This window comes from Musca vetustissima, unplaced genomic scaffold, assembly GCF_032173495.1.
Source record: "Musca vetustissima isolate MV318-11 ecotype Yass unplaced genomic scaffold, APGP_CSIRO_Mvet_v1 utg9872, whole genome shotgun sequence".
In the NCBI taxonomy this organism is placed as follows: domain Eukaryota; kingdom Metazoa; phylum Arthropoda; class Insecta; order Diptera; family Muscidae; genus Musca; species Musca vetustissima.
Window position 1 is genome coordinate 23,842 of NW_026887362.1, and position 19,512 is coordinate 43,353.

At 37.1% G+C, this 19,512-nt stretch overlaps 2 protein-coding genes across 2 annotated transcripts; both read left to right on the forward strand.

Annotated features, from left to right (window-relative positions):
• LOC133334941 (transcription factor BTF3 homolog 4) lies at nucleotides 1–781 on the forward strand. The gene is made up of 2 exons (XM_061543253.1): nucleotides 1–148; nucleotides 216–781. Exon 2 carries the CDS (start codon nucleotides 216–218, stop codon nucleotides 759–761), a length of 546 nt encoding a protein of 181 aa, XP_061399237.1. The 5' UTR covers nucleotides 1–148; the 3' UTR covers nucleotides 762–781.
• A 12,443-nt stretch (nucleotides 782–13,224) lies between these two features.
• On the forward strand, nucleotides 13,225–17,354 carry LOC133334936 (GTP-binding protein 1). The gene is made up of 6 exons (XM_061543247.1): nucleotides 13,225–13,480; nucleotides 13,540–13,720; nucleotides 13,800–13,963; nucleotides 15,280–15,458; nucleotides 15,529–15,913; nucleotides 16,453–17,354. Exons 1-6 carry the CDS (start codon nucleotides 13,225–13,227, stop codon nucleotides 17,352–17,354), a joined length of 2,067 nt encoding a protein of 688 aa, XP_061399231.1.
• The last annotated feature ends 2,158 nt before the right edge of the window (nucleotides 17,355–19,512 follow it).

The following is a 19,512-nucleotide window of genomic DNA, read 5'->3' on the forward strand; positions in this document are numbered from 1 at the left end:
GACCATTCCTGTAGTCTATTACAATAAACTGCTAGAATGGTGCTAGAATTTTTAGCATGCATAATGGCGACGATTTCTTTTTGACAGTTGACTCTACTTTTGGCGCACGTGTTTTCTCACGCACCGTCCTCAAAAAATCAATTAAAATGTAATAAAATCTGTGAAATATCCGCTGAAATGGTGAAAATTCTAATCAAATAATTATTGTGTTGTAGATGAATGCCGAAAAATTGAAGAAATTGCAAGCGCAAGTGCGTATCGGTGGTAAGGGTACTCCTCGTCGCAAGAAGAAGATTGTTCACTCCACCCCCGCTACAGACGATAAGAAATTGAATTCTTCATTGAAGAAATTATCGGTCAACACCATCCCCGGCATTGAGGAAGTCAACATCATCAAGAACGATGGTACCGTCATCCACTTCAACAATCCCAAGGCACAGGCTTCGTTGCCCACCAACACCTTCGCCATTACCGGTCATGGTGAAAACAAATCCATCTCGGAAATGTTGCCAGGTATTTTGACACAATTGGGTCCCCAAGATATTACACAGTTGAAAAAGATTGCCAGTGAATTGGCCAATAAGAGTGGTGCTGCTGCGGGAGCTGCCGCCGCCGGTGCTGCTGCGGCAGCCAATGCTGGTGATGATGATGTACCCGATTTGGTGGAAAACTTTGAAGAAGTCGCCATTGGTGGTGCTGCTGCCAAGCCTGCTGAAACTTCAGAAGCTGCCAAAAAGCCCGAAGAAGTACCAGTAGCTTAAGAACAACAACAACAACAAAACACACATAATAACAAAAATAACCGGCGCAGAGGAGGTTACCTTTTGTACTAGAAGGGTAGTTTAAAGGGATGATAAACAATACCATTATTTTTACTATAATTATTAAAGAAAACACACACACACAGATAACTTTTTAATTAACTTTCATCCGTTTACTTGGAAATCATACAAGGAAGAGCATACACAATTTATTAGTGTTGGAGGAAGTTTTGTAAAAAAAGAAAAAAAAAATATTGGAAAAAGGGGGGTTTTCAAATCAAGTTGTGAGAGTTATTTTTATTGGCCCTCGACTGTGGATGCGAAAACAAAAAATCAGCTTTTGGGCAAAACGCGTGTAGTAAGCAAGTTTTTACTATATTTTTTTTATTTTAAACTTAACCATATATGCTTATTAAAAATACTATAGTAAGAAATATTTGTTAAAAAACAAGTGTAGTACACAACCATAATTATTATGATGATGAATACAAAAGAAACAAATTGTTTACTATTAAAGAGTACGGACATCTTTTGAAAAGTATGTCTTGGAAAAAAAACCACAACCCCAAAATGTGTTAACAAATTCCCAAAACAAACAACCAGTCACCTGGAATCATCCACATAACATTGAGAAACCCAACCATCATCAATCCATCCATCAATTTAAACATGTAGAGCTAAGAACGAACCACCAGTTCCATGGTTCTCTAAACTTCTACCAGCTGATCTGATGATTGATTCTTCACTTGCATGATTTTCAATAGCATGATTCCATAATTTACAATATGTTGATATACTATTATATAGACAAGAAACTATTAACAAATACTATGGCACTCCATTTAAAGAAACATTGCCAGTTTTGTAGGAGAAGAGGTTTCTATTTTTATTACATATTTTGTTTCTAATTTACAATTAAATCATTAGAAATTATTTTCTACGGTAATGTTAAGATAATGTGGTGTATAAATTTAAACTTTTTAATAGAGAAAAAATATGCTTGCTTATGCAAGACTTTTATTATCCACCATCATAACCACAACCACCACCACTACTAGTAATTTCTTTTGATAGAAACCTATCCGAATCTTCCTTAATTTTACCATACACACCGGAAACTTCTAACTTTGCCAATTTCCCCCCCTTTAACCTGGTTTGGTCCTTTTTGAATTGCTTTGTTCTGTTCCGTTCTTCTGCCCTGAATCAAAAGTTGTTCTATTTTTCTTTTCGTATATAAAAATTCATTTTCTTATGGAAAACTCTAAATTTTTTTGTGAAAAAAATCTTTAACCAAAACTGTTGAAACAACGTAATGTTCTAAGTTTTTTTTTTAATTTAAACTATAAATTTAGCAAACATTACAAAATATAAAATACAAAGAAAAACAAAAAATAAAAATAAACCTATATAAAACAAAACAACCTCAAACCATTTTTTTTGTGATATAAGCTAATTAGGAAGTGGTTCCATTACTTTTTCTCTTATCTACATACAAAAAACAAAGTTCAGTTGTGGGAAATGCTCTATTTTCTAACCACAAAAAACTGCCTCAGCACATTTTTTCTTATGGCAATCACATGGAAGCAATAGCTTTTTTTTGGAAAATCTATATTTAGCCCCTTGGTTGTTAAGCAGTCGCCTCGGCAATATATTGAATATTCAATACACAACCTGTGCACCCCCTTCTCGTTTGTTTTGGTTTGTATGCCGCATAAATATTCTATATGTATTCATTTCTATATGCCGGTTGGGGGGCAATGATTGATAAATTTTCATAAGTGAATGCGTTTTTTGTTGTGAGGTAATTGTCCGAAAAATAAAAATAACCTTGAACTCCACCTAATATGCACATTGGTTTTAAATGACAAGAGTAGAGGAGCCACCCCCTCCCCTCGCCGCCTCATCAATATTAAATCATAAGTTTTGAGTATTATTTTCAAAATGACTCATACGACAACAGCAACCAAGAGTAGTGTATCTCTGAAAAAATTTTGGTGTTTATAATCACATCAGTAATCAAGTATTTCTATTGGTTGGATTATTTTTTTTTGGGGTATAATGATCGACTTTTGTCTTAAAGTTTTACGGCGTCAACCAAGTGGTATGGAAGGCGATTCCAATCGACTTTGTAATTTTGTAAACATAAACTCCGTTATTAATGGAATGGTTTTAAATTTATAAATTATTAACCCTACGGTCAATAACCAAAAAAGTATACGTAGATCAATAACCGTGGTAAATTTGTACCCATCCAAAGATAGCTCTGTAACTCATCAAAAAATTGGACTATCGTAAGGTTTTTTGTTTTAAGTTGCTATAGTTTATACTTGAATAATCTAGATGTAGGGCCTAAAATTATATATACATTAAAATAATATATATTTAAATCCATGCTTAATGATAAATCTAAAACAATCATTTAAGTTCGTTATGTTACCTCGAACATGAAGGTTAAGCTTTTTTAGTTATTTTTTATATGTCCAACCGTGGAAGACAATAACTCTGAAAATGGTCTTACAAATTGGATGAGATGCGCACAAGACCGACGCGCTTGGAAATCCTTTTAAAGCTCGGCTTTTAATATAAATCTAAATGGACTTATATAAAAAGGTTATGCAAATATGGTTTTCAGCTCTCAAGATTATGCCAAACTAGGATTATTGACTTCGCTCTAAAATAAACAAAATGACAGACCTTTGAAAAAATATTTTTGGAAAATCGCCGAATTTTGACCAAAAACCAAGTTAAAAAATAAGAAAGATCTTCAAAGATTGGCTTTATCCTAGTTTTTGAGTTATTGTGCCCGCCATTTAAAAAAGATTTCCCATCGCGTCGGCCTTTTGCGCATCTACTTGATCTTTCCATCGAATTCGTGGCCTTCCCCTTCTGCGTGAACCATCAGCTGGTTCGCTTTTATATGACTATTGAGCTGGGGCATTCTCATTCATTAACACGACAATGGCAATGTCGATGTCCCTGTATAGATGGTAAAGCTCGTGGTTCATTCGACGACGATAATCACCATCAACGCAGATCAGCCCATAGATCTTTAGGAGAATTTTTCTTTGAAACACTCCAAGAGCTGTCTTATCTGCTAGCGCAAGTACCAATGGTTCAGATCCATACACCAGCACGGGTAGTATCAGCGTCTTGTAGAATGGCTCAGTTCTCACGAGGAAATCTCTTGATTTCCTGTTCAAGCTTGAAGGCCCTGACAAACTGACGATCCCCCTGATCCACCCACCGACCGAAGGACTCCTTCAAAGAGTAACCAATGACTGCCACTAATGCTACCATAAGGATCAGATTTGTCAATGATTGCCACTTGAAGATCTTCGTCACCACCTACCTTGGTCGGTCTGCCATATGGCTTCCTCTGTCTCTGACTACGAACCTTGGAGTTAGCTTTTCCAGTTGATGCCTTCTATGTACTAGGCTTTTTCTCCGCCATTTGTTGCCCAGCCACAGCCGCATATGAGATGAAGTCATCGCCTTCTACGGTGAAGGTTGCGGACCTTCTGATAAGCGAATGCGCTTCACATATTTGCTCTGCGGGGCGACATTTTCTCTTCCAGGAGACTATGGTACCTTGCCACGCTTGCCCTTCTACCTGTTCCGACAACTGGTGGACCCACTCAAAGCTTTGGCACAAACCGCTTCACCTTTGTCCCTAGGAGTAGAATCGGGCTTTGGGACAGAGCCTTCCACACGTTGATAACCCTTTTGGATGACAGTTTGTGTCAGGATGTTCTCAGTAGCCTTTTCCTTTGCCTTCTGACTCGGGTTGGGCTACGAGCTATTACCACATTGCTCTTCCGGTACAATTTTGTCTAATTGGTCGAAGATTTCCTTACTCTCCTCCTCTAATCGCGGATAGCGTTAAGGGTCCCGTGTAAGTCGTCCCCTCCCAGAACTACAGTCCTGTAAGTCAAAGACTTGCTCGTCTGCCAATTGAATTGCCGGTTCGTCAACGTTATTCGGGTTTGAAATTGATGCGCTTGTAGCAGATACAGGTGCCAAGGCATCCACACCTAGACCAGCCGGATCACAATCGCTTGATCTCGACGACACATGGCTTGTGATCTCAACAACGATTGCCGCCGAAACTGGGTTATTAACTCTCTGCACCGTAACTTTATTCTTTTTAAAGGTGCTTGTTCACCTCTACATCTCGTATGAACTTTACCAGCATGTTGTTAAAAAGGTCATACGAGAGGATGTCACCTTATCTGAACCCTTGTTCGGTATTCAAGGGCTCCGAGAGGTCATTTCTGACTTTAACTGCTGATCTTGTGCCAGTCAAAGTTATGGTATTATTTTTGCAGGAATGCCGAACGCAGACATGCCTTCAAACATCTCTGAGCGAATTGGGCTTTCGAATGCGGCTTTATAGTCGACGAATAGGTGGAGTGTCGATGCGTTTTTCTTGGGTCTTTTCCAGGATTTGGCGCAGAGTTATAATCTGGTCTGTGGTGGATTTGTCAGGTCTGAAACTGCATTGATATGGTCCAAAAGTATCATTCACCATTGGCTTCAGTCGTTCACACAGTACGCTGGATGTATCGACAGTTGAGCATATTGTACCATGGTTGACAAATTACAAATTTTCTCATTTAAGTCTGCTTTTCCACAGGCAGATTTTTATTTGGCAATTTTTTTGTTTTCTCTTTTGAAATTTTCGCTTGCTTTTCCATTAGCAAATTTTTCTTTGCCAAATTTGCGAATCAAAATACAAAAGAAAGAAAATAAAAGTCAAAAGTGTTTGCATTTTAAAGATTTTTTTAATATTTTATTTATTGTTTATATATTTTATTATATAAATTGCAAAAATTAAAAAATAAATTTCACTTGCACAAATTAAAGCAACAGGTTTGTAAACAAAAGCCGGCTGTGTGTCAGTAAAGCGAATAGGTTCAAAAGGAAATGTCAACAAAATTGTTTTCAACGAACAGAGCAAAGCAGAATTTGCGTGTACGGCAAATTCTGAACAGGCAAATTTTTGTTTTTCTTCCTCGCACCCCTCTCGCCTACAAACTCAGTATTTGCCAAATAAAAATTTGCCTGTGGAAAAGCAGACTAAGAAAAAAAATATTTTTCATCCACAACCATGGTATAATAATAGAAGGTAACAGCAAGTGTTGTTGTACAACAAACAATACAACAACCACATGGAAATTTGTTGTTGTAAGTTATATTAGTGTCAACGTTTTTTGACAGAAAAATGTAAACAAACAAACAAATTATCAACAAATTATTTTATTTTGAAAATGAAATATTTTCGAATCCTAAAAATAAAATTTGAAAAACCTGAATGAAAATCTATCTAATTTATATTTCTATCGCTTCCAAGTCTTTCCATAATTAAGCCATTGTCACTTATATGTGTAACACATATGAAAATGCAGGGAATTGCGAGTTATTCCATGAAGAAAGATTTGCTTCCTCAAACTTTCCCAGTAGGCAGATTGAGTAAATTTAATACGGGAGCACATTTAATAAAAAACAATTTCAAATTGTATCCGTTCCCAATTTTCCTGTTGGGTGATTTTTAAAAACATAATTTGTCATATTCATATTGACACTAGTATTACGTTGGAATCAAAAATATTGTTACCTTTTTCATCCATAACACAACCTATCAGGATCCTCTAAAATTAAAGCGAGATGGTCATCAATTGAATACACGTCGCATAAGCGCGCTCATGCATAACATTACGCTACGTTACGTCACCATTAACCAACATTATACCAACGAAGTTGATTAGCCAATAGTCGACTTACATATCCCTAACGTACGTGTACGTCAAACAAAATATATTTTGTCTATAGACGAAAATATAAAGAAAAAAAAATAATATATAGAAATAAAAATCGGTGAATATATATTTTTCCTGTACTTTGGTTCTTCCAATTTATTTCCATCGGCTAAGAAATAAATACTAACGGATATTTATTGGTAAAAAAGTCGGAAAACCGTATTAAAAGATTACTTCGTAAAAGGTAATTTGTGTGCAGTCAGAGTCAGTCAGTTGCATCGTTTATCCCCCCTCCAAAAAGCGAAGAGTGCATCCCCCCTTCTTTCGTAAACAGGTCATAACATAACATTTTAACGATTCCCCTTTCACTTTCTTCGGTGGCTGGGTGCCTTGTCATTTTGTTGTTGCTTATGTGTACTTTAATATACGTAATAGTATATTTAGACCCCCACACCCACCATGTTGGATAAATTGTCATTGTATTGCGGGTGATTTTGAAAAAAGTGCGCCAACAAAATAAATAAAAAAGTTTACGCTAATATTTAAAATATGAAACGTATTATCCCAACGAGAGATTATAAGAAATAACAACTCCGATCATCTGTTGTGTAAATATTGAAGGATTAAGAAATAGTCTAAATTAATATATAAAATATTAAACGAATTGTCGCGATCAGAGGCTATTGGAGGATAGAAAAAGTCAATCATAAATATGTTTCGTATCATATTAGATATCACCACGATTATTAGAAATTACACCTCTTTTTTTCTTATTGGATTTTACATCAAAATATTTCAATTGCATTTATTTACACAATAGAAAAATAACCGTTTGTTCTTGTTTGTCATGTATCACTTCACGAAAAAGTTTCCTACTGGGGTCATTGATTATTACTATTGCGCTTTTGCCTTCCTATACAATTTTTTGTTTTGTTTTCGGGGAAACAATATTTTTGTTTTTGTTGTTTAATCGTTTCTTCCTCTTTGTATTTTTCGCATCATTTTTTTTTTTGATTTTTTTGCTTTCTCTTATTTGCCTATTTTTCGTCAATAATGGAATTAATCATTTTTGTTTTTATGCGTATATTTCATAACATTGTCGAAATTTGTTGTTGTAGTTGTTTTTTTGTTGAGAAAAGGGGGTATGACCGTTCATGTGGACAAAGACGACGACGCTTCACTTTATCAAACAAATAAAAGGCGGCGAACAATATTTGTGTTTTATATTTTTGGAACAATAGAAAAAAAGTATTGATACATCAACGTACATACTATATGTATACGATATAATATACAAACGATATTGCATGTACAAACATACGTACGTACTTAACTATAAACAACTAGACGTGGCATTTTAAGGTGATTGTCGTCGCCTGAAGTTCATGCAAAAGGTAACAACACAAATGCCCAACTAACGACTCCAGTTTTGTAGTTAAAAAGTAAAAGGTGTAAACGGTTTAAAAGTGAGCATGGAGGAAACAATAACAACAACACAAAAAACTCAATAATTTGGAGTATAGTGCTGTAATCTAAGATACGACACCATATCAATGGTGTACATTATACCTATTAAAGATTGTTTCTATATACATAGCAGTGAAAATATCCAGCCAATGATGTCGAAATGAGAAAATAAATAAAATGTGCAAAGAGGAACACAACATAATGGTTGTCAGGTTAATGGGTCAATGGCCGATCATTTGAAGTTGGTGATCGGTATTATATTCCTGAATGTTTGCTTCAAAACATTTCGGTTCCTGGTCCTGTAGTTTTTGTCAAAAGCGCATCAACCACAATCTAGGTGAAACGCTAGATGCCGACACAAAACTAGACATTTCCGCAGACTTCTTAAAAGCAAAATAAGCAGCATCTTACATTTGCTAAAATTTAACTGCACTAATCAATCCAAAACTGTGGATCTTGTTAGTCGGAGTATATGGTTGCTGCGATACAGCGATCCGCATGGTGCGGAGGGATTTTAATATACATCACGAGTTATATTGTTCCGTCAAGGAATTGTCCTGCAACAGTTTGGATGGCTATTTGGAATATCCTTATAATAAAATTTTTCTTGGGTTATATTTTAAACCCTATGAATTCCGTACACACCTAAACCATAGGCATATTGATGATTGGCCAGATTTCATCAATTTTTCTAATCACCGCAGCTAATTTCATCAGACCCTCGTATAGTTGAGAGGAATTTCCGTCAAAGTATGATTACTGATGCCATTAAGAGGCAAAATGCAAAGCGTGGTTTTATATTTGTCGGGATCGGGATCGGTGTTGAGAGTTTCTCTCTCTTGAGAGAGTAATTAGAGTTGCGCTATTTTAAATTTTGTAACAAGCGTACTTTTTGTTCACAAAAGATACGAATTGACATAAACGTACCAAAACAAAAATTAGATTTTTTATTATTCGTGAATACATTTACGCTTAAATTATAACATATATTATTTATGCAAATAACTGGTATAAATATTGGCCAATATTTCTCGATAATTATGATTTATTATCATTTGAAGTAGAATTTAAGGTACCTTTTCGTACTTTTTTGTTCCTACCTGTGGTAATGTTTTCCAACACAATTCACAATTTACCACTGAGAGAGAGAGAAACTCTCAACGCCGATCCCGATCCCAACAAATATAAAACCACGCAAAGAAAAATTACTAATTTTTCGAAAGTTCTTTTCTGAAAATATTCCTAAAATCTGCAGAAATGGAATGTCTATTAACTTATGTATGAAAAGAATTACAATTGGAAAGAGAGTGACCTGTGGCATTAGCCATAAGTCTATGGAAAGATGATTTCTTAACTCGGATGGACAATTGAAAAATTGATATGCTGGCAGTTTTTTTTTTCACTAAAACCTGTATTTCCTCCGCTGCTATGGATGTTCAGAAGAAGCTTAATTTCAGCCGTATAAATGATGAAGAGTGTGGCGGCATCATTCAGTTACTAAAGCATTACTATTAAGTTTCTGTTCTGGATCACGTCTCAACAGAACAACAATATGTTGTTGATGTAATATCTGCTTCTTCAGAATTAGACATCCAATAGGGAGAGAATGGTCTATTAAAGAGAAGAATGGAAGCTATTAAAGATAACCTCTAAAAAACAGGCCTATCACATAGTATAGACATTTTTTAATACTCATCCAGTTTAGAAAACAATACAATGGTACAGAATAAATACAATACTTGAATACCCCTTACTTACTTAGCTGGCTATAGACAGAACAGACAAGCCATAAGCCGAACTTAAAAATGATTTCCAGACGGGTCTATCTTGTGTGCATTTTTTCCAATTTGAAAGACCATGTACAATATTTCATCATCCACTTGATCTTTTCATCGAATTCATGGCCTTGGCCTCGCTTTTATAGGCCTTTTGAGCAGGGGCTTCCTCATCCATTCACACAACATGGCCTAGCCATCGTAGTCGCTGCAGCTCGATACGACTATGTCGATGTCAGAGAATATATGGTATAGCCCATGGCTCATTCGACGGTGATATTCACAGTTGATGCAGATCGACCCATAGATCTTTGGGGAAATTTTTCTCTCAATCACTCCCAGAGCCGCCTCATCTGCTTGCGCAAGTACCCATGCTTCTGACCCATACACGAGCACGGGTAGTATCAGCGTCTTGTAGTCTCGTATGACCTTTTCCAGGAGGATGATTAACAGGTCACACGACAAACTGTCACCTTGTCTAAATCCTCGTTCGGCATTGAAGAGCTCCGAGAGGACCTTTCCGATTTTAAATGCCACTTAAAACATTAATTATTTTGTATTAATTTTGCAGAAATTCCGAACGCAGACATGGCTTTAAATATCTCTGAACGGATAGGGCTGTCGAATGCAGCTTTATAGTCGATGATTAGGTGTTTTTTTTTTGGTCTTTTCCAGAGTGAAAATCTGGTCAATGATGGATTTGCCAGGTCTGAAGCCGCATTGGTATGGTCACACAGCACACTTGATAGCACTTTATATGCGATGGGAAGAAAATTTATTCCTCTATAGTTGGTACATATCGTCTTGTTTCCTTTCATGTGCACAGGACACATGATGCTGTGGTTCCAATCATTGGACATGCATTCCTCCAGCTAAATTGTACTAATCAGCTGGTGCATGCTCCTGACCAGCATCTGACCACCGGTCTTGAATAGTTCGGCTGGTAATACATCGTCATCTGCTGCTTTATTGTTCTTCATTTCATTCATTGCTACTCTGACCTTATCTTGTCTAAGTGGTATACACTCTATACCGTCATCTCTTATATGATCTGGGGTATCTTCTTCACCGCCACTATTTGATACCAGAAGCTTTCAAAATGTTCCTTTCAGATACTCAACACGCTGTCTGTATCTGTTGTCAGGTTTCCTTCTCCATCTCTACAAGAGGATGTGCCTGCACCAAAGCCTCCGGTTTGGTGTTTAACCCGTTGGAAGAATTTTCGGACTTCATTCTGACTCGTTTTTCTTGTTCTTTCTTCTATTTTCTTTCATCCTTTTTTCCCGATAATTCACCATCACATTACGTGTTGCTACTGTATGCAGATTTGCCCTATACGCTGCGTTTTCCACATCAGTTGCATTACGACACTCCTGATCTTACCATGGGTTTCTTGGTGGTGGTTTTTGGTACCCAAGTGTTGTTTTTGCTGCAGTTTGTAGGTAGTGAGCAATTCTTTGCCATTGTGCTTTTATACTATTATCGGGACAAGAAGTGCTTTCGTCAAGCAGGTAGGTAAGTTGAGCGGAGTAGGCCTCTGCTACCTGTTGTGTTTGCAGATTTTCGACGTCAAGTTTCCGTGTTACGCCTTTGCTGCTACATTAAGACGGGTGCGAACCTTGACTGTCACAAGGTAGTGGTCCGAATCGATATTCGTTCCTCGTATCGATCGAATGTCTAAAACACTGAAAAAATGCCGTCCGTCTATCACAACAGGGTCAATTTGATTTCCCGTTGCTTGATCAAGAGAAATCCTGGTGGCCTTGTGTATATCGAGATTCTTGAATCTGGTGCTGCTAACTACCATGTCAATCAATTTCCGACGATACGACCAAAAATATTTTCCCTTCCGATTACTGCATTAACATATCCTAGCAGAATTTTAATGTCATGGTCGGGGCAGCGGTCATATGGAGTTTCTAGGCGCTCGTAAAAAATGTCTTTGGTCTGTTAATCTTTGTCTTCTGTCGGAGCATGAGCGCAAATAAGGCTGATGTTGAAGAACTTCGCTTTTATACGTATTGTAGCAATTGGCTCATCTACAGGATGAGCAGCCAAACTCACATCTCGTTTCATGGCAGATATAATACCGGGCGTAATCATCTGATTTACTTACGCCAGTCCCTTTCCATCGCATTTCCTGCAAGGCAATAATATCGGCTTTGTACTTCATGAGTACATCCGCCAAAGCGAAAACTGCGCCTGTTCTGTACAACGTGCGCACATTCCAAGTGCAGATTCGCAGATTGTGGTCCTTTATACGTTGGTGGGGTTTGGTTTTCTTTTTCGTTACGTTTTCATATTAGGAGAAGTTTTTCTCGCGGCACATATCAGCTCACTATTTCAATGGAAGATGAAAATAGTTACCCCAGGTGACACCGTGAGGGGGACAGTGTCCACAATTGAAATGAAACAGGGTCCAAGATAAATCTGGGCTTCGCCATGTTAAAGCCCATCAGAGCCATTGCTTGGTATCTATCATCCCCTACGTCACCCATTTTGTACGTCGTAATATTTTTAGCACCTAAAGATCAGGACCGAATAGGGTACACATCGGTCCACTCCTTTGGGTATACAAATAGTAAAAAATCAATATTCATAAGTCCAATACTACGTGAATTGAATGCCCGATATTATCTAAACTACTCTGCATTTCATAATACTCTTACCAACTTTAAATTCGATTCGAAGATGGGAACAAGTTAGAATATGGGACTTAACTCTCCACTATTTCTGTTACCTCTCCAACAAAGTGTACAAATTTTGACAATTGGTTAGCTAAAGATGTAACGTACATCATTCCTTTTTGAATACTAAATACTAAAATTATTAAAAAAAAATCATCTTCCTGTTACGCTGTGAAATCAATAACAGCTGCTTGTGTTCTGGGAAACCCCACACACATATCAACTTCTTCATTATGACCATAAAAAACCCACAAGTTCACTTACTTTCTGCTATACCCCTAACATTCACACACATTTACATTCTACGCTAAGCTGCAATTTCTTTGCTTTGCAACATAAAAGAAGCTATTGCATCATGTTAATGTGCCTCAAATGGATTTCACAATATCTCGTCAAGTTCGCAAACGAACACATTGGACATATAAGAGCCAGTTTATTCCTCAACAACATTTTCAGTTCAACAATGACTAACAAAGCAATAGCAGCAATAACCGCAACATGCACTCTTCGTTATCTATATAAAATAAAACTGAAATAAATTTTGTATTTAATTTTATTTTAGTTTTGGAAAAGAAAAATTAAATCAGCACGTGGCAATAACTGAATATCGAATATCTCTGTATGGGGCAATAAGGCAACAGATTTCTTGGCTTTGGAGAGGAAATGTTTGACAGTGCACAACAGGATCAAAAGTTTTTTCGACGAAAGTAAACTTAAGTGACAACTATTTAAAAAAAGTAGAATCGTCCCGGTGGAATAAAAGTAAAAAAAAACCAACATGAAACCGGCAATAGCTAATAACACCGGTGGTGGAGTTGGTGGAGGAGGAATTGGTTCCCTTAACAATTCACCCCTATCACCGAATGGCAGTTTTCCCAATATTGAAAAACCTCGCACCGATTATTCCAGCATAAGTGGAAAAAAGGTTTTGGTATCACCCACCGAGGAACAGTTTGAATTGTTGAAAAAACGTTTGCAGGAACGTACCGAGGATAGTCGCGGGGAAACAATTTATGAAATTGGCGTGGGAGAGGGTAAGTCCGTACATATGAAATATTTGAATATATATTAAAAAAAACTCCATATAATTTAGATGGGGGCGATAGTGGTCTGGATGAGGAAGAATATCAGGCAGCTGTTGCCACATTACAATCTCTGGCCACGACCATTGATGCCGATATGGTATTGCTGCGACAGCGTAAAGTTGAAAAAGGCCTAACGGGTCAATATCTGATACGTAAACGTGTTGATACCTCCGATTTTATGGAAATAAGGTATGTCGTCGGGCGGGCATATTTGTGTGTGAGTGTGTGGTTTTTTTAATTTTAAATATATATTTTTTTATTTTTACAGAGTGGCCGTTGTGGGTAACGTAGATGCCGGCAAATCTACTCTACTGGGTGTCCTCACCCATGGTGATTTGGATAATGGACGTGGCCATGCTCGTCAACGTTTGTTCCGCCACAAACATGAAATGGAAAGTGGTCGTACCAGTTCGGTGGGCAATGATATTCTTGGTATGTTTCTTTGGACCAAATTCTTTTCAGACAATTTGTAAGTCCGTCCATCAGTCTGGCTGGTGTGCACGATAACTCTTTCAAACTTAAATCAATTCGAATTTGGGGAATAACGGTCCACTACTTCTGATAGCTGAAAATTAAATTCCCGACTGCCAGAGGTGCCCTGAGGCTCCGAGAAACTGCTACCTGAAATAGCTGAACTATGGTCACATTGGTATCCTCAATGTAACACCATGTTGTGATTTCTTGAAGAGAAATACTCACATTAGTGACTATGTTCCCTCTCATAGAGACTTTAATGACATCAGAGTAGAGTTTCCTAGTAGGGAATCTTGGACTTGTGGCTCCTTACCTCTGCCAGGTCTGTCATTCTTTACAGACGGGTCAAAGATGGAGGAAGGCACTGATGCAAGCGTTTACTGTAGGGAATTAGAAATATATGACTCATATAAACTTAATAATCTTTGTAGCGTTTTTCATGCAGAAATCCTTGCAAAAAATACTTACTGCCGATTATATGGGACCAGTGACTATATATGTCGATAGTCAGGCGGCCTTCAGGGCTTTGAAGTCGTGCACTATAAATTCAAAAGCAGTTCTTAATTGCAAGTCCGCTTTGCATGATATACGATGGATAGTTAACTTATGTTGGGTTCCAGGACATAGTAACATAGAAGGGAACGAGATAGCCGACGAGCAGACGGGATCATAACAGATCACTGTAGGATTGGATCTTTCACTTCGAAGTGGACTCCAGCGGAGAGAATTACTGTCGTCTATGTAAGGACGAAGAAGAGCTAGAAACAATTGAACATATCCTCTGTAGATGTCCATCGCTGGGTGGCAGAAGAAATAAATAGTTTAAAAGATATGAAATTGATCTTCTCTAAAGTAGACTCCAACCAAATCCTTTGTCAAAAATCTGACATGGCTAAAATAACCTAGGCTATCCTTATCCTTCTATTTTCTTCTTTTCCCGTTCTCTTTTCGGTATAAAGGATGCATTTTTACCAATTCTAGATCAAGTCCCAAAATGAGACCCGTCGGTCCACTCCTTCTGGTACCTCCCCCACAAAGTGTCAATATTTTGAAAAATTTTCTATTCAAAATGGATTGTATATCCGATTTGACTTAAACTTTACACATCGTAACATTTTTACCAAACCTAGATCATGTTCGGAGATGGCACCCATAGGTCGACTCCTTCTGGTACTTTCCCCACAAACATTCATACATTTGCTGGGGCTCTACACCTGTCGGCAACAAAAATCTGACCCTTCTTACTTCATTATTTTATCTTCCTCTTTTTACAGGCTTCGATAGTGTCGGCAACGTTGTAAATAAACCCGATCACGGGACATTGGATTGGGTAAAGATCTGTGAGAAGTCAGCCAAGGTAATAACCTTTATTGATTTGGCTGGTCATGAACGTTACCTGAAAACCACTGTGTTTGGCATGACAGGTCATGCACCGGATTTTGGAATGTTAATGGTAAGAATGGACTTCAAATAATCTGAAAAAAAAAATAAATAATAACCCTTTTCTCTCACCCCACTTTCAGATTGGCGCCAATGCCGGCATAGTTGGTATGACCAAAGAACATTTGGGTTTGGCCTTGGCACTCTCCGTGCCGGTATTTGTCGTTGTAACCAAAATCGATATGTGTCCACCGAATGTGCTGCAAGATAATCTTAAATTATTATTTAAAATTCTCAAATCGCAAGGGTGTCGCAAAGTACCCGTTATGGTAAAGACAGCCGATGAGGTGGTGCTGAGTGCGACAAATTTCGTATCCGAACGGTTGTGTCCCATTTTCCAAGTGTCCAATGTGACGGGCGAAAATTTGGATTTGCTGAAAATGTTTTTAAATTTGTTAACGACGCGTATGTCGGGGCAGGATAATTCACCGGCTGAATTTCAAATTGATGATACATATTCGGTGCCGGGTAAGTGTGTGTGTGAAAAATGGGAAAATGTAAGATTTAAATGTGTAAGAAAAAGAAAAAAAAAGGAAAATTACTGGGGAACTCAGTGTGAAGTCTATTTAGCCTGGCTCAAGAAGTGGACCATTTTCGAGATCGGCTTCAAAAAATCACTTTTAAAAAATCCACGCCTTGTTAATGGCTTCAAAAAATAATTCTTAAAAAACCCCACGCCTTGTTTATGGCTTCAAAAAATAATTTTTAAAAAATCCACGCCTTGTTGATGGCTTCAAAAAATAATTTTTTAAAAATCCACGCCTTGTCTATGGCTTCTAAAAACATTTTTTTTAATTTTTGATTTAAAAAATCAACGTTTTGTTTATGGCTTAAAAAAATAATTTTAAAAAATCCCTCTCACATTTGTTATAAATCTTCATAATTTTGGATAATCAAAATTTAAGTATTTCTCTCTCTCCCTCTCTCAAAACAACTCAGTTTATTTTCAATGCAACCTCCTGTACCTGAAAATAAGTTTTTAATTTTTTTTCTGCATTTTCTAACAGGTGTGGGCACTGTCGTTTCCGGCACCTGCCTTCAAGGCTTGATAAAACTTAACGACGTACTAATGCTCGGCCCAGATCCCTTGGGCAATTTCATGCCCATTGCCGTCAAGAGCATACATCGCAAACGTATGAATGTCAAAGAGGTGAGAGGCGGTCAAACTGCCAGCTTTGCCTTGAAGAAAATCAAACGATCTCAAATACGCAAAGGCATGGTTATGGTTAGTCCGGAACTTAAACCGCAAGCATGTTGGGAATTTGAAGGTGAAATTCTGGTATTGCATCATCCGACTACCATATCGTCACGCTATCAGGCTATGGTCCATTGTGGCAGTATACGTCAGACCGCCTCCATTGTAAATATGTCCAAGGAATGTCTACGGACCGGTGATAAGGCTCATGTTAAATTTAGATTTATAAAACATCCGGAATATATAAGACCCGGTCAGCGAATGGTATTTCGTGAGGGGCGCACCAAGGCTGTGGGCAATGTACTGAAACCCATTACAAATTCACAGGCCGCCCAAAATCGACCGAAACCCAATAAAATGCAATCACGATCACAGGGTCAGGGTAGTTCGCAGCACAGCAATAATCCACCACAAAATCAAAACCAAAATCCCAATGTCCAGGCAGCGGCAGCCAATAATAGTGGAACGAAATCTGATATGGATTTGAAAAATCACAAAAGCGATGGAGTCCTAGAGGTCACAGTGGACAAGAGAGATAATACAAGGCTGGCCAATAAACGTAACGTGAATAAAAAGACCATAGGTTCGGCAACGGCATCTGCAGGTGGTGGGGGTGCGGCGGGTGCTGGTAGTGTTACGGCCAACTCCAATGAGACAACGTCACAAATCAATGCAACAAATACACCGCAACATATTGCCGGAAAAGTCCAGTAAAATTCAAATGAAAAATAATGAGGCAAATATTTTTAAAAATAAAAACACACACACATCTATTTTACATAAAAAATCTATGTATTATGGAAATTGAATCGGCAGAAGTATAAAAACAAAAACGTGGTGAATTGCTAATACGAATGTACAAAACAAAATTTTAAATTTTTAGAAGAAAAGCAACAACAAAAACTATTTTAATATTAAAAAACCATTACCATTTTCCGCCGTCTTCAACCACCACCACCAATCATTTGATAAATCAGACACATCCTCCGATACATTATTTTTTTTGTACATCACCATTTTTTGAGCGTTTCAAATATGTTTCGTTAATATATCTAGTTTTTTTGGAAATAAAAAGTATTTAATTAATTTCGATACTCTCACAATATCATCAGCCATATCAAAAAACGAAACTGAATTTATTTTTTCTTTGGCTATATATTTTTTTTAAAGATTTTCTTCTTCCATTTTTTTATTTTTAGTTTTATGTTGAGTTATTTTTTTATATATATAATTTTTTTTTTTGGAAAAATGTGAAAAGGAAATTTGTTATAAGAAATGTTTTTTTTTTTTGTTTTGGAAAAAGAAAAGTGAAAATAAACAATTTATTTGAAAATAAATTAAAATTGGATTTTTGTTTTAAAAAAAATAAGGGAACCGGCCATCAAAAGGTCTTTTAATATGCTGGGAAAATGTCCTCTTTGGGAGACCAAAAGTTTTTCTAGTAGAAGAACAAAAAGGTCTTCCACAAAGTATTCTCTTAAAAGGCCTAAAGTGAAGACCAGAAATACTAATTCATTAAAGACTTTTTTCAGTTAATTCAATTTTTTTCTTTATTCAGATATAAGTTCTCGTAAATAATCTTCTCAAATACTTTATCGATCACTGATCACAGGTCTTATCAATACTCTTCGGGTTAGCTTTTTTAGGTACTGGTATCACTCTATGGATCTTAAAACAATCGGGATATTTTCCTTCTATAATCATATTGTTAAAAAAGGCTGGTTAATTCTTCGACAACCTCAGATAATCTCATTGGCAACATCGTTGGTTAAATACCATCTGAACCACAACTTTTTTTATGTTCAATTCGTTAAGTTCCTTAATGACTAGATTCTTTGACACTTCCAAGAGAACAAACCGACTCCGCTTAATTACCAGTGTTCCAAATTAATTAATATCATCATTTCTATATCGTTGGATGGAATTTTGCAATACACGCACAGAGTCTATGAAATGACTATTAAATTTATCCGCCTTGTGAGGATCTATAAGGAGTACATCACCATCAAATAGGATCTTCGTCTCCTCATATTGGAATCATGAGGAGACACTCTGTTGCAGTGCTCAAGGCGGCATTCTGGCAGAATTGAATATTTTTCCATTGCGTTGTACTAACATTGGCCGACCACATGGAACGATATAGTTTACTACAGACCAGTCTATTACTGTTTATGTTGTTAACAAGGTTTCTTTATCAGCTCCCCAAGTGCTGCCGGCGAGTGACTTGAGGCATAACTGCTCCTGACCTTATCGCAAATAGCTGTAACATGCTCGGAGGACCCCTAGAACTTTATGGTAATTGGTACTCGAAATTGTGTGTCCATCGATCTGTACATTCAAAGGTGGCCACACTTTATGGTAAGTGGTACTCGGAATTGTGGATCCATCGATCTGTATATTCAAAGGTAGCCACACCTCCGCTGACCATTTGGTAAACAGTGTAGTCGTTGACTTAGTGGCGGATATTTCCATATTCCTCTACCGGAAAAATCAGCTATATCCACGAGATAACCGTTCAGGCTCTCTCAAATGTCCTAAATTTTCGGTCTTCAGTTAGCTTTCTTAGGTATTGCTATCACTCTATAGATCTTCAAACAATTCGTGATATTTTCCTTCTCTAATCATATTGTTAAAAAATGCATATTTTTTATGTCCAATGCGTTAAGTTCCTTAATGACTAGATCCTTTGACACTTCCAACAGACCAAACCCACACCGCTCAATCATCAGTGTTCCAAATGAATTAATATCATCATTTCGATATCGTTGGATGGAATTTCTCAATACATGCGCAGAGTCTATGAAATGTCTATTAAATTTATCCCCCTATAAGAAGGACATCACCATCAACAATTTGTCCCAAAGGATTCTTA